This window comes from Lepisma saccharinum, chromosome 3 (genome assembly GCF_977018435.1).
Source record: "Lepisma saccharinum chromosome 3, izLepSacc3.1, whole genome shotgun sequence".
NCBI lineage: Eukaryota > Metazoa > Arthropoda > Insecta > Zygentoma > Lepismatidae > Lepisma > Lepisma saccharinum.
The window spans coordinates 57,623,607-57,640,114 of NC_139231.1; the positions used below are offsets into that span (position 1 = coordinate 57,623,607).

A 16,508-nucleotide genomic window follows, 5' to 3' on the forward strand; every position below is an offset into this window, starting at 1 on the left:
TCGCAATAGTGTTTGGAGAATATTGAAACATCACAAATTTCATCCCTATCACATGTCCATGCATCAGGAACTTCATGGCGATGATTTTCACAATCGAATGGTGTTTTGTGAATGGGCACGCGAACAAATATTAGTCGACCAGCAGTTCTGTCATAGAGTACTTTTCTCCGACGAGTCAACCTTCAGAAAGCATGGTCAGATTAATCATCACAATATGCATTATTGGAGTGTGGGAAACCCTCATTGGTTGCATGAAGTTGAATGTCAACATCCTTGGTCGGTTAACGTGTGGTGTGGAATCATAGGTGACAAACTGATTGGTCCTTATCTTATTGACAGTACTTTGGACAAGCACAAATATCGAACGTTTTTGCATGAGGAATTACCGACATTGCTTGACGACTTAGACCTTGCACTACGACAGCACATAATGCAATAAATAGTAGCACGGGAGGAATTAAACCTCATGTACAATGGTCGTTCGATCGGTAGAGGCAGTCTGGTGCATTAGCCTGCCAGATTGCCAGACTTACATTGCTGGATTTCTTTTTGTGGGAATATCTGAAAAAACGTGTTTATCAAGACATGCCAACAACTCGTGCAAACATGATCGAACGAATGAGAAATGCTTGCGCACACATTGATGCAGATACACTTCTGCGTTGTGTTCAATCATTTGAACAACTGATCAACAAATGCATTGAAGTTCGAGGACATCATTTCGAGCATTGCATGGAATAATTGCATTTAGCACCCTGATGGTGAGAGGCGAGGGGAGTCACCCAAAACAAGCACCCTGACAATGGTGAGAGGCGAGGGACTCAACCAAAACAAGCACCCCAATGGTGAGAGGCAAGGGGCTCACCCAAAACAAGCACCCCAATGGTGAGAGGCGAGGGGACTCACCCAAACAAGCACCCTGATGGTGAGAGGCAAGGGGACTCACCCAAAACAAGCACCTCGATGGTGAGAGGTCAGGGGACTCACCCAAACCAAGCACCCTGATAGTGAAAGGTGAAAGGACGGTGCCATCTATCTATCTCGAATGGAACAAAATGTGTTGGACAAAACCTACGTGTTTTTGTATGTCGAATTTGAATCTGTAATAAAAAATAGGGGTTCCTTTCTAACATTTCAAGGTTGCCCCCACAATACTATTATACTTTCATATGGAACATTTTTTCATTTGATGCATATTTCTCGTGATATTTCGATTTGTCAAGTTACATACATACTATCCGTTGTGCTAAAGGTACAAAGAATAAATTATAAATTAACAAATTATATGCAGACAATTACGAAATTATACAGAAATATGTCTTGTTACAAGAAAATTGAAGAAGTTTGTTGTAAAAACGTGAAATTGATACAAAATGTCAAAATATGCCATATCAAGTTCATCTATTTCAGCTGATTTTCATCAGATACGTAAATATCTCACCCCAGTATTCGATCTGATACCTAATGAAAATTATGTTATAACATAAAGCCCCGGGCCCTACTGAAAAATAATTCTCCGATCAAAGTGTCAAACAACTGTTGACCTATGCCACCAGTGATGTGACTATTGTGGTGCAAAGTCTTCCTTTACAGCAAGTAATGTCCGAGGTAGACTTCGAGATCCATGTTTAGTGGCATACAAAAATGCCCTACCCTAAAATTTCTGTACTATTCATCACAGTGTACACTTTAAAAATAACAGATTACTTAATTATTTTTTTTTTTGGAAACTTTTGTGCCAAGAAAATTTCTTGTAGCAGAACACGTTTCTTTGTTGCACAGCTTGTTTAAGAAGAAAGTGTTCTGTAGTTACACAAATAACATTTTTCACAACAAAGTTTAAACAAATTACAAAGTTCTCCATTATATTTTGAAGTGTAGGTAACATGTAACCATATTAATATTATCATTTTTATATTACTTTTGATAATTTTTTTCTATTTTATGTTGCTCAAACTATATTTTCTCCTTGAGATATATTGATATTATCACTTTTCATAATACTCAGTTATTGCTTTGCCCCCCATTAATCCACCAATGCTCTGGCCCATCCTTAATATCCACTTACTTTTTCTTTCAGATAACTAACGTCAGTAGAAGGTGAGTGGAAGCGAAATGATTTATATCTGCTCTTTATTGACGTGGCATGTGAGAAGATTGTGTTTCAAGAGAAGTGCAAATCTAGAGATCACATTCAGTGTGGTTGAGGTACATTGCATATTCTTCTATCTTTATTATATCTGTGACAAAAGTGCAAACTAATGTGATCGAGACGTTCATGCCATCACTTTTCATCACTGGTATATTATGTTATCATCCGTGGGTTATATTGCATTTGTTATTAGGTATTTTATTTTCAACGGCCTTCATGTTTGTCATGAATGTTACATACAATGAATGGCAGAGGTTATTTAAGAACTCCAGTTGTTGAAGATATTTTCAACTACCAGCTTGAAAAACTGAGAGAAAATGTCCCATTATTGATACTCCCTTGGATGTGAATCACATGGTGTGTGTGATATTTTTTTGTGTGTTTATTTTTTTCTGTTTTACTGTAGTTTTATGCTGTGTGTGTTGGGATTCACACCTCCTAGGTGCACAAGTTCTTGATGGAAAAGGATTTCAAATCACGTGATTATCTGTTGTAAAATTTGCTAATTCAGGTGATAGATATCTTGATAGTGTGAATAATTAGATGATGAATATCTCATTATTGCACGATGAATAAGCACATACATAATATCTTGATTCCTGACAAGTGGATAAAAAAAATAATTTCATACTTTTGATAAAATTTATCCAGATTTGCGTGTCTAGTAGGAACTGCAAAAAAAAAATCCACATTTCGTTACCCAATATCCACTTCAAAAGCAACATATAATCTGGATATCCCTATAATTTACATGACTAGATGCTTATATAACAGAACAATAAATATCTGATAACTGGAAAAAAATCCAGTAACCATTCTTGTGCTGATTAATAACTTGCATTTACTTTTTAATTCCTGTCAACCCTTTACAGAAAAAGCATGGTTAGGAAGGTAATTAAATCTGGAAAAACTCTCACCAGTTTCCATTTTCAAATCTGGTGCATAGCATTTCAGCCTTAGTTGCGATTACTATACATAAAGAAATGTAGAAAACTAAGAGACAATAGGATGTTGGAAGAAGCCATTTACTTCGAAATAAATAATTTTATAAGAAAGTATATCATTTAATTTAATAGTTGCATTTTTTAGTGACGATTTGAGGTTCTGCTTCATACCACACAAATAGCTTTGTCTTTTAATGTCATGTGGTTGGTTTCTATGTTAAATTTTGGTTTGAATTGAGGAAAAAATGTTCACAGTAATTTCAAGTACCATTGTGATATTTAATGTTACATAGCCAAATTGTAACTGGGTAACTCATAAAAGGAGCATTAGAATGTGTAATTTTTTTTTTCTGATATGTTATTTTCTCGGATACTGTTGATTATGTCTTGTGGTGTATAGTCCACTTTCAAATGATGAACTCAAAACAGCAATCTTATTGATTTTTTTATGTGTGAAACATTAATTTTTATCACTGCCAATAGTGTTTAACAATGTTCATAATTATGGTTGGAAATGTTCATTTCATATACATTATAATTTGGTACCACAAAAATGTTCATGGTTTTTATAAAAATTCCTAAAGAAACATGGGTAGAGATGGGTAATTACCATTGTATCAATTGTTATTTTAACATTGTTAAGAAATCAATCAGCAACATTAGTCAATATTATTTTCATATAATTAACATTTGTTAATTATATGAAAAATGAGCTTCCTGAATACTAACACGTTGATTAATGTTGTAACTGGCATTGTATAACGGATGTCATTTTTAACATTAATTCTTGTTGATATTTGAAATGCATAAATATTGGTTCTGGCATCTACTCAGTTTCTATGTGTTGTTAATCTGAAATTTTAAAGGGCTCATAATATTTCCATTGTTTTTAAAAATTGATGTACTGTATACATTTTGTACATGTTTTGCTTCTTTTCTCTCTCTCTCTCTCTTTTTTGGTAAAGGAATGGAACTACTAATTGTATTGTTCATGAATTAACTAGATATATCTAGTCATAAATTAATACTCTGTGATATAGCCATATTTTGTTAGATTTTTATTTTTTAAATGTGCTATATCTTTCCTGTGTATCAAGCATTGTAATATTTGTGTAGTTTTGTAAGAGTAAAAAATAAAGTTACAGAAATGAAATATCATCAATACCGATTTCTATAAGAGAACAGATGAACCCAACATATTAAGAGGTACAATACAGAGATGAAGAATATAAATGTAAAGTGCAACTTCTAAAATAGACTGGCCTTCTGTACATAAAAGAAACAGTAGAAATATCAGCAAGTTTATTATGAACTGACAGGCACAAAATATAAGTGTGCCCAAATGAAAGTGAGATTTTTTTTTTCAGCATGGTTTACTGGTTGGAAGATATGAACAGACATGAAGTCAGTGATACATGGGCTACGTATCAACTACACATAGTCACCTTGTCAGTTCAAGCAAGTGCCCCAGCATGTCACTAAAATGTGGATACCCTGAGTGAAGAATGGCTGTAGTTCGCTGCAGAACCAGTCCTCAATGGCATCCAAAACCTTAGCATCCTTAGTGGACAAGTAGCCCTTTGGAGCTTTTTTTTAATGGCCAAAAGATGTGGTAGTTTCAGGATGACAGGTTGTGGCTATGGGGAATGAAGTTGGGGCAGTTGGTTCAGAGCTTCCAGAGGAAGCACCTCTGCAAATCTTGCCACACTCCTGCCACATGATAGTGCAACATTGTTTTGCAACAACATAACCTCATTCCCATACACATCCTTCCTACGTTGGTAAATTTTGACTCCACCAACATCTTGAACCATCAAAAATTTTAAAATTGCATGCTAGGCATCTTTGGACAAATTCATGTCACGATCGTAGATAGTCAACCTGCTTCAGCATGTTCACACAGCACACTAACAATTTCCAATGATAGCAGCTTGCATCCTGACATACAACAGTGCTAATGCAAGGCTCTTGTGTATTTAAACAACAATGCTAACAATAGTGTCTTACTTTCATTTTGTCGACCATTATGTAATGTTGTGTTCAAATATCCAGGTATTATCCTCCAATCTGCAGCATAAAAGACAGCATTTTACCCTTATCAACAACATGGGAAAGTGACTGGCTAACCAGAGGGGGGCATATTTTCTCAGGTGGGTAGTCTTAAGTACCAAAGAAAAAATCCTTATTTTAGCTACAAGAGCATTTGTTTTCTTGTGAGAAGGCAGGGACTGATCAACCAGATGGAATCCACTCCCTGATGCCCTTGGCATTGTACAGAGACAATTCCAAGATGAACATTTCAACCTCAGCTGTGTGCATACATTTGCTTAACACGTTCACTGCTGATCTAAATTTGAATACTCACCCCAGGTGCTGAATTTTTTGTTTTCCACATTATGTACTTTTATGGTTCCTTGTAGTTACTAGACAACATAAAACACGTTTTTTTTTATGGAAGTCATCATGAACAAATATGGCGGTGGACGCCTTTCAGCGCCATTAGCACACAGCATCAAATTTCCTTGCTCTGTGCTGAAAGGCGCCCACTGATACTTTTGTTTTTATCTACATTCACAACATTCAATTCTGAGGGAGTTGTTAAAAATTATTATTTATTATGTTATACAATGTTATACAAATAATTGCTTTCGTTTTTAGAGATAAAAATTTTACATACTTATTACTTGTACATACAGCAAACAAAATATTGGTACATCAAAACTTCTACGTATTATTTACATGACATACTGACATTATTTTCAAATCATTACTTTACTTGTTTGTGATAATTATAAAAACATGGATGCAAACACAGTCCAGGAGTACCAGGACAGATTACACAGTTGTAAATAGTGTCGGTTACTAAATAATGGTCACTGGCACAGTCAGCACCTCTATATCGATGAGAATATGATCTATCTGATTGAATTTTACCATCTGGAGAAGACCAGGTATATTGATGGATATCTTTATGTTTAAAAGTGGTACTTTTCACAATTAAATTCTTTGACGTTTCAAAAGTAATTAATCTTATAGCATTATCATTACTTAACTCATGAAGATTTTCGTTACCAATCCTGGGTTTAAATATGTCTTCTTTACCAGTCTGTGCATTACAGTCACCTAACAGAATTTTGATATCATACTGGGAAAATTTATCAAAGACCTGTTCTAACTCTGCGTAGAATCGTCTTCAGTATTATCATCTTTATCTTCCGTTGGTGCATGTATGTTTATTAAAATAATTTTACACATCTACCTTGTAAAACTGCATATGATATTCTATCATTAATAAATTCTACCGTTTTAAGAGCCGAGATAATTATATTATTTATGAAGAAGCCTGTTCCAAAATTATGATTTTCAGTACACCATAGAAAAAAGTATAATTTTTAGTTTTACAATTATCTTCTCATGGCCACCTAACTTCCTGGACAGCTACTATATCTAATTTATACTTAATATCTCATTAACTGTACACTAAAATGCCCCAGGCTGGTAAAGGCTGAGAACATTCCAGGTGCCTAATTTAATATCCTTATTCCTAATGTAGATCTTATCCTTAGTCCAGGGAGCTCCTGAAGTAGTCTCCGCCCGGAGATCCGAATGGGAGACTATTTTACCTCCAGAATATTTTACCTTGGGAACATCCATGGCCTCATATTGCTCATTCTCGACATATCTTTTTACTGTGCAGAGTTATCAGCTCTACGCCAAACCCCCAATATGAATGGAGGACTGCACCTGTCGTTGGTCAGCGGATTCTTTGGATATAGCTGGGAGGATCACATAGTAGTCCAACAACCATACCCCACTTCTGCCAATTGTGGGATGCTCATACAGCCATGGCAGGTCAGCTCTATAAATCCCAACAGAGCAAAATGTTGATCATTTTGCTCTGTTGGTTGACCAATTGCAGTGAACAAGCCACTGGGCGATCAGGTTGTCACATCCCTATGCCAAAAACTACAGACTACTTGAAGAACTAAAAAAGAAACAATTTCAACAGCAATGCTGATGAAAGAAAATAATAGGCCTTTTATGTTTACATATGTAGAGACTGCCTCCTGTACAAGAAAGTTTATGCAGCTTCTCTTTCAGAGTAGGATCAGTGCTTGCTGTTGTACACAATAACAGAGGTCTCACTTCAATACCTAACATTCGGTGCTCAATATGGCGACATGACATAATATGAGACTAAGGGCGTTAGTATTTTTGGTTGAAGATAGGTTTTGAAAAAGGGCACTGAATGGGGTGCAGAAGAAAATTAAGGCATGTGCAAGCACCCCTTTGAACCCCCTTGGCTCCACCCCTGTCACTGATCTTAGCCTTTTCCTTCAGTTAGTGCATTTACACCGCACACACACATGTTGCTTACTGTGTTGATGCATTTCAATGAAAGAAGGAATTCCTAACACTCCTAGTCACTCAATTCCTAGTCTATTCATATGGTTCTACAAATTTTGCTACTTTCTAGTGGCAGTAGTAACCGTAAATTTCATCGCATAATTGCATACACATAGGATACAATATGCTGTTTTCCTAGGATTGAAATTGCCAAAATCAAAAGTCAAAATTTGTTTTTCAAAGTCGAAGTTTGTTTTAGATCCTCTTTATGCTCAGATAAACCTACAGTTTAAAGTGGGGTCCATACAACTGTACAATGTGCCTTCATCAGGGGTCGAATTTCTGACACATCAATTACAGGACAACAACATTACTACTATGCCATCGCAGAGGTCCAAAATGTGCAAAGTTTCGTCGTCACCTTGTAATCAAGGGGTCCTGGGTTTGATACCCGGTGGAGGCACATAGTAGTTTTGGATTACACTTTAAACTGTAGGTCCAGTCCCAATTTGCCTTACTGTGCAAAAAGTAGACATAATACATCAACTCAAACCAAAATCCTCAAAGTTTATTGGTGATGTACTGATATCTTGTATAAAGGCTGCGTGCGTGCACATATGCACACACTCACAAAAAATAAATAAATTATATATGTAAGGATAAAAATAACTTACGTGAGTGAGTAGGAATGGTTCAAAACGACGTTTCGGAAGTCTGTACTACTTCCTTCATCAGGTAAATAAAAAACTTTAGGTGTCAAACATGGCACCGGGTTGTCAAATAGTAAGTTATATATAAAAGGTGGGAGTATTAATTTTTTGATTTAAGTATTACCAAAACTGAAAAAGGGCTTAAAACAGGTGTTTTTCATAAACCACTGGCAGGCGAACTGTACCTCAACAAAAAATCGGAACACCCCAATGGGGTTAAACTGAACATTTTCCTTAATTTCTTTATCCGAGCTGAAAGACTGTGTAATAATGGCAACGAAAAAGAGAGAGAAATCACCTGGATTAAAAGGGTGGGTCAGAAGAATGGATATAATATCCGAGAATTAGATAGGATGGCTAGGAATGCGAGAAAGATTGTCGTGAATGAAAGCAAAATTCAAAAAGAAAAAGATGAAAAAAGGAAAAATGTAATGAAGGACATTTCGTCGGAATCCCCTACTACAAGGGGATTTCCGAAAAGATTGCAAAAACAATGAGAAAATACGGCATAAAATGTGGGATGAAGGCCCCTAGAAATATCGATAAGAATTTTACCGGGTATAAAAAGGGAGGGAGGAACAAGGATAACCCAGAAGAACAAAAAGGGGTATACCGGATAGAATGTAAATGCGGGAATGAATATGTAGGGCAAACAGGGAGAAACATGCGCACTAGATTGGATGAACATGACAAAGATATTAAGGAAGGAGTACCCAAAACAGGCCTATCCGAACATATCATAATGAGCGGACATAGGATTACAAAAAGAGAAGTAATTAGGAAAGAGGGGAATAAATTAAACAGGAACGTTTATGAAGCTGCATTTATATGCACCGGTAAAAGGAACAAGCTTAACAGAGATGATGATAATCCCATACAGCACACCAAGTTTCAGACATATTTCAGAAATATTGCAATCTTTCATATACGTTTCTAACATTCTGGTTTCGCGTTGACGTTACAGAAAGCATCACATGAAGTCCCAGTTTTGTTTCTGAAACATTGCAATGTTATCGTTTCATTGTCTAGTTTCTGGAACGTCTCGGAGACATTGCAACGTTGGATTCAGTCATCATCGGCCATCCGGGAAATTTTCTGAGGCGGCCATGTTGTGTTTACGTTCAATGCTAACCGGGAGTCGTGCACATCTTATGAAGAATAATGTTGTTTATTGAGTGGTAAGTTGAATATTATTAATACCAAAGTGTGTTTAATTGTGTTATACTTAATCTGTGTTGCGTAACGTGTGTGAGAACGTGAGTGGAAACAAGGCAGGCGTTATCAAACCAGTGTTTAAAGAAGTATTTCGTCTTGTTTGTTTAATTGAAAATCCATGATGTGAAGAAGCATGGAACTTCTCGCACCTCATGAAACTAAAATAACAGGGAATAAAGTGCTTACCTATAAGCAGTGCACATTTATAGTATACCGAAAATAGATTGAATGGAAGAGACGGAAAGTACTTGTTGCTGAAAATGTATCATTTTTCGGTTACATTATAATTACCACCTTCCTCATTTTGTACAAAACTTGCCCTCTTAAAAAAGTTTCTCACCTCCCTGTGCATAGTGAAGAAGCGTAGAATACTTTGAACTACGTACGTTGTTACGTTAGTAGTTTTTATCTAATAAGAAATACGTTTCTACAAATTCATTCTGCGATTTCGATACGTAAATCGAAGGCTGCAGCATTGTCACGTGCGATTTTTTTTTAGCTGTGTGGATTGTAGCTCGAGTCTTAGTGAACAGGCTACTACTGAAGATCACAGCATGATTTACATGGTGCTCCTATAATTCAGATTCTAATTTTACAGGACGCAATGAAATGTTGCTGCATTACAATTACCACAGCTTGAAGTGGGTGAAAGAACAAGTAACAGAAACAATATTTTTTTTTAAATTTATTTGCTAATTTTTGTGTTTGTGATTGCGATAATTTACCTTAAATCAGCAATGCACACAAGAAATACTTTTCCCAACTCTGTGATTACATTGCTTCAAAATATAATTGTCACATTATTGTAAACTTATGTAATCAGAATTTGATCTAAATATGGAATATACAGCATCCACCTAAGTAAAATTTTGACAGAGTGACTAGTGAAGCTAGCTTAGAGTTGTTTCACCAGGTTTTAATCTGTGCATGCGAATAATCTCTGACCTGACCTGGCCTGTTACACTGTCACACACATTCTTTAGTTATTGGTGGGTATAAAGATTACATTGGTGTGTGTTTACATGCAGGCGATCATTACTTTTTTACCTCCACACCATGCAGTTGGAAAAATGTATCGTGTATGGACTAGTGTATCACGTGATGAAGATAATATTACATTCATAAATGGTTTGGTCCTAGTTCCAATTGTTTAATTACAATTTCATTATGGTACACAGGCATTTTTTTCATGGTTCAATGTCTGTTTACACATGTACTTCAGAGTTATAGCAATCACTTTCTGTGTTTTTGCTTTGAGATTAATGTTTCACTTACATGTACTTCTCAATTGCAATCAGCCATTTGTTTACTACCATCTTGATTACGGACTACTACTGCCATGTGTGCATGATGCAAAGGGGTTTCTTAATAAAGTTAGGCAAGTAAGGTTTAGGGCTCTTTAGTTTTCAAAAAACGCCTCTAAATGCTTTTGTGGTTAGGTTGGGTGGGCCATTTATAGCTCTAAGTGTTCCAAATGAAAAATGCCTTGTGTAAGGTACTTTTTTCGTGATTTTATTTATTTGCTAATGAGTTGCACTTTGAAATTCCAAACAGTGGTAATTACTTTCACTAGGGTTCAAATTTATTGTAACAATAAATTCTACAATTTTGCAATACTTAATCTTCCTATGAAACTGAAAAAAATCATTAAACACCTTATAATGTGATTTCTGGTCTTCAGTACTTCCTGCTATTCTCACAACCTGGTGAAAGAGTTCCATGAGTATTCTCACCACTTGGTGAAAATAGTTACAGCCAAATTTTAAATTACTTCTGAAACTCAATTCTTACTAGTTCAGCTCTCATTTGGTGGCTAAACCCTTCAATAATAAATAGCCCATGTACATTGAAGTGCAATTGTAAACAAAGTAGATGTGGTACTGGTTTAAATGACTGCAATCCTCTGAAAGTGACACATGCCATGACTGGACACAGTGTATATTATAATAGAGTGACTAGCTTTGCCAGGTGATTCAGCTAGAACCTTTTTTAGTACTTCTTTATTAGTTATGAGAGATACATGTTAATCAGCAATGGATAAGCAGCATGTTTCACTCATTTTATATTTTGTGTTGGCGTAGCAGTATGGTATCTTATGCAGGCACTGGAAGTATTGTCAGACTTCTAGAATGTTTTGTTTTACTGTTCTGTAATTTTATAAGTAGTTTATGTGAAATGCAATATTTTCTACTTGCTTAGTCAACGGGTTCAAATTATGGAAAATTTTGCATTTCAGTTTGCATACAAATGAATTATTCCTTATACAATTTATGATTTTTTTCTTCTAGGCACTGTTTGCCAACACCAGCCAAATACTAAAGAGCAAGAGGTGTCTGATGTTGTGGCTTGTGCAGGACAAACTTGGCTAGACAGAGAAAACAAGTAAGTAATAACGTTCTGTGATGGGCTAATTTGTATTTTTTTTAGCTCAAGGAGTCATAAAAAACATTATGTTGATGATCCAAATTAACATGTAGAAATTACACATTGCTGGATTCATTATTGTGCTTGTTTCAAAGTGTAGTCTCCCATTATATACTCCATAATGTACAGTGATGGCATCAGCACCTTTTTTATATCTGCCACTAGCCACAATATTCATGTAAAGTCAAAGATAGCAAGAAATCTTAGCAAAACTCTCCCCCCACCCATATTTGCCAAGTGTAAACACAGTAGTTATTTTCCGAACGATTGAAGATGACCGGACCCCTCTCAGATTTTCTTCATATTTGGCATACTCTCTAATTGAGGCCTCCAAATCACGAATCTAAAGTTAAAAGTTGTCGGAAACGTCTAGAATTGCAAAATAAGCTAAAATAAGGCATTAGTTTTCGGGCTGGTAACCGTCGATTTTTGCAAAATTTTTTGTTTCACAAGCAAAATATATATATTCCTGTTACTACCACGACACCAAATTTTAACTATGTTTGCCTAACCTAACTGAAACTAACCTAACCACATGTCAATGGATCGCAATTATTTTGCAATTGCTAGATCCTGATACTACCACGATATGAAATTATAACTATGTTTGCCTAACCTAACCACACGTCAATGGTTTGTGGGGCTAGCGTCAATAATTCACAATTATTTTGCAATTTCTAGACGTTTCTGACAAATTTTAACTTCAGATTCATCATTAGCAGGCCTCAAATTAGTAAGTATGCCAAATATGAAGAAAATCTGAGAGGGGTCCGGTCATCTTCAGTCATACCTTATTTTCTTTCTTTTCGTAAAATGAAATGAAATGCAAACTTATTTTCCAAATAGTAATAACCCGTGGCGCAACAGCCCGTGAGGACCAAGGCCTATCTACCGACCGCCGGTGATGATTGATTGATTTGGTTTATATTACTTTACTTTTCTGCCACATTTTTGTTAATTGTAAAGATTAAATTAAAATATTATTATTATTATTATTAGAAATTCTTTATTCATGGATGCAGTTCAGCCATGGGCAGGCTGGGATTCTAACCTGGAACCCCTATCATTGCAGTGCAATGTGCTAACCACTCCATGGAAATTTGTGCGATATTCTGTCTTAAACTGTGATGAACAAAGGTATTTTTGGTTAATAAAAAGTGGCCTTTGGTTAGAAGCCCTAGCGAGGCATAAGAATGCTTTTGCTCATATTTCTATCATGTCCTCTTATCAGTTGGCTGCAACAAACAAACACACAATGTATTTATTAAGACTGAAATGTAAAAATATTTTGTAGCCCTGTAGAACAGATATGGGTTGCAGAAGTTCAAATATATGGCTTGCTTTTATTTTACTCAAGGATAGTTTCATGTCAATTCTGGGTCATTCCATGTCAAACCAACCAAGTAATTGGTTGCATGACCATTTTAGAAAAAAAAATCATTTTTAGTACAAATGTTGGTACATGTTTGTAGATATTAAAAACAATATCCCAAAAAAATATTGTATTTAGTTCTCCTGGGCCAGCCATTTTTCCAACAATTGCCCGTGACTTTTTTTGCTCATGTAGAAGTTGACGGATTTCACAGATCTTCAATTGTCATACCTTGTAATTTTAATTTCTGGTAAGTCAACTATTAAAATCCTATGTTACTATATTTTCTGATTTTTTAAGCCCAACTTTAAAAAAGAAAAAGGAAATGCTTCATTCATTATTCTAGGTATACATGTGGCTTAACATTACACACCAATGTCACAAATTAGATCGCATATGTTATGTCATATTTACCAAACAAGTTGAGTCTAAAAGTTGGGATTTTTACTGTGAGTTAGGTTCATGCAGGGCTTCCTCCATACCAAATTTCAGAATTTTTCAAAAGGACCCATCTGAGATATTTAAAACCGAAACTGTCAAAATTCCATAAATGGCCATGTTTCTTGACCCGGTCGTGAGTGGGGGTGATGTGATCAGCATCACGCCCCTGACCGCCTTTACCCCCCGGGGTTTCCCCCCCGGTACCCATGTTATTCGACGCTGGGAGGGGGCCGGGGCTGCTTCCACCGTTATACCGCGTTTGGTAGAACCTGTCCCGCTTCCCGCGCTAGGGAGCGCTCAACAGTTTCGGTGCCAATGAGAAACGAGGAAAAAATCGTCTGCTGGGCAGCGAGGAGCGAATGAAAGCCAGAAGAGAGGCGCTTACGTAGACGCTGTTGCTACGTTGCGTATTTTAATTGGCTGCCTGGCTTTGACTTTCCCCAGCACCGAGAAAAGACAGGGAGCAACTAGCGCGGGAACCGGGACAGGTTGTAACAAACGCGGTATAGAAAAGTTCCCGGATTTGAACCGGCCGGGGATCGAACCCGGGACCTTTAGCATGGTAGTCAGACGCGTTACCAACTGAGCCACCGTGGGCACTGTCTTGTTACCCAAATTACCACCTTAATTTTTGTTCTTAGGATGCAATTTTGAGCAAAACATACTTGAATAACATAGAAAGTATGATTCATTAACTACAGAATGAATTTTGTTTTAGGTCTCTAGCTTTACTGATTTTTGAGATATTAAGGTTTCCGTAATTTGCTACATGAGAAAAAAAACACCTTTGTAATGTTGGAAAAAGGATGTTCCAGGAGAAATAAAGACAATAAATATTTTTGAACATTGTTTCTGATATCTAGAAACATGTACTAATAAGGTTGTTTTTTTCTAAAATGGTCATACAACCACCATTGGAGGGTTTCTACCAACAAAAGGGGTTTGAGAACTTATGATCCTCAATTTTAATGAAACTCAGCACATTTCATCTTTCATTGTGGTGAGAAACCACATGATTTTTTTGGTATTTACCTTGAATTATGACCCCTTCAACTTTTAGTTATTCCTTTTCTTTTATTCCATTCCCAAACTTTCCAGTGCGAGCTGCAGTGTCCTAGAAGAAAAAAATTCTGTCGCTCTTCAAATTATATAATGTGTTTTGAGATTTCACAACGTTAACCGAAGAATATAGATTTCAGAGAAAAACGTGACATTCATATTCCAGTATATTAGTAAAATATTACCTGGTTTTGGCCCAAAAGCAAGGTTTACTAGAATTTCGATTTTTTTAAAGGGAAAGTTGCAACACCAACTCAAATATTTTTAAAGTAAAGTTTCATATATATAATCTAACTTACACAGAAATAAAATTGATGGTGTTTTCATTCCTTCTGTGATTTTTTAAAAAAAGTATATCACATTTTATAGTTTTCAAATTATCTCTAAGAATCTAGATATCACAGAATCAATTTTTGGAGTATACAATTTTAAATAAGGTTTTCATGGATGCCAGGAAGGTGTCACCTTAAGATTTCATACTTCACCCATATAATTTTATTTCAGTCACAGTCATTTGAATGAATTATTAAAAGGATATTGCAGAAATATGATAACTTTGAATTGACTGTGTTTCTTTCAGGGAGTGACACTATTATGGAGAAAATATGCCTCCCCCCTCCCTTTTGAAAAAAAAATCAGTGCTTGGCCCTACCTGAAAACATCCTGTGGTCAAACATGAATGTTTTGTTCTTACCTTTATAATTACTAATATTAGTTTATTTACATTTACTATGACAAAGACACATCTTAAAAAGTAGTTGAATACTACTATAACTTTTTAATACATGGAATAAAATTAACGAGGAATGTAACTTGTAGTACAATTTTTAGATTTGATCCCTCGGTTTAGGATGAGACTTTGTGTAGTGTTTGAGCACATTATAGCTACTGATATACCAAGGTACTAGCATGCACTAGCCAGCCATTTTCAACAAAAAGCACTTCATAGTTTTCCAACCGCTTCTCAAGTAGTGAAGATATTGTCCAATTGCCAAGTGGATCTGGTGGTCCAGTAGTAAGGCACCAGTTTGGCTTTTCCTTCCATGCCCTGCGTTCCTGGCATCCATGAAAACGCTATTTAAAATTTTATACTCCAAAAAATGTGCTTCAATGATATCTAGATTCTTAAGAGTTAATGTGAAAAGTATAAAATCCGGTAGTCATTAAAAAAAAGCAGAGGAGGAATGAATCACCATCTATTTTATTTCTGGGCTAGATAGATGATATATCAAACCTAAGAAAAATCTAAATTGTAGTAAACATTGTTTTTGCCCTAAAATCTGGTAATATTTTACTAATTTATTGGTGTACAAAAATGTGAATGTGATACGTTGTCATATTTTCTTTCTATTATTTTGGTAATGTTGTGAAATTTCAAAGAAGTTTGAATAATTTGTAAGGGAGCTAGAATTTTTCTTCCAGGACAGTGCAGCTCACACTTGGAGGCTTTGGTAATGGAAGAAAGAGGAATTACTGAACAACTTAGACCGAAAAACTATGGTTTCTCACCACCATGAAAGTATTATTAAATGTGCCGAGTTTCATGAAAATTTCAGATTATGGGTACCGTGGTCTGGTTGAACTGATGTCTGATGTGGAATGACCTTATGCAAAATTTTGTTTCTTTAAATTATATTTCTGCCCACAGAATGCTAATTCAGAATTGATGTTACATGACATTATTCTCTTTACAGGTAAAACTGAATGTTGTTCCACTGAGGCTGTCTGAGTGTGGTCTGCAGAAATTTCAACTGAACAAAAAAATGTATTTAGACAAAAAAATAAAGACTCTTTTGTGAAAAAATATATATTCCTTTGATAATACTTATCCTTTTATATTTGTT

General features: G+C 35.6%; 1 protein-coding gene and 1 long non-coding RNA gene across 11 annotated transcripts in view; both read left to right on the forward strand.

The window, feature by feature from the left end:
- LOC145985064 (uncharacterized) overlaps positions 1-4,217 on the forward strand; it is a 210,026-nt gene extending 205,809 nt beyond the window's left edge. For all 10 annotated transcript variants that reach the window (XR_014441396.1, XR_014441391.1, XR_014441393.1 and 7 more), the window contains one exon: positions 2,081-4,217. Coding sequence is in view for 1 of the 10 variants with exons in the window: in XM_083118621.1 (XP_082974747.1) it covers positions 2,081-2,104 (24 nt within the window). In the remaining 9 variants the exon portion in view is untranslated. The remainder of the gene's footprint in view (positions 1-2,080) is intronic.
- Positions 4,218-9,084: 4,867 nt separating this feature from the next.
- Positions 9,085-16,462, forward strand: LOC145985796 (uncharacterized). The gene is made up of 3 exons (XR_014441453.1): positions 9,085-9,331; positions 11,657-11,750; positions 16,359-16,462. It is a non-coding gene; the product is annotated as an uncharacterized LOC145985796 (long non-coding RNA).
- The last annotated feature ends 46 nt before the right edge of the window (positions 16,463-16,508 follow it).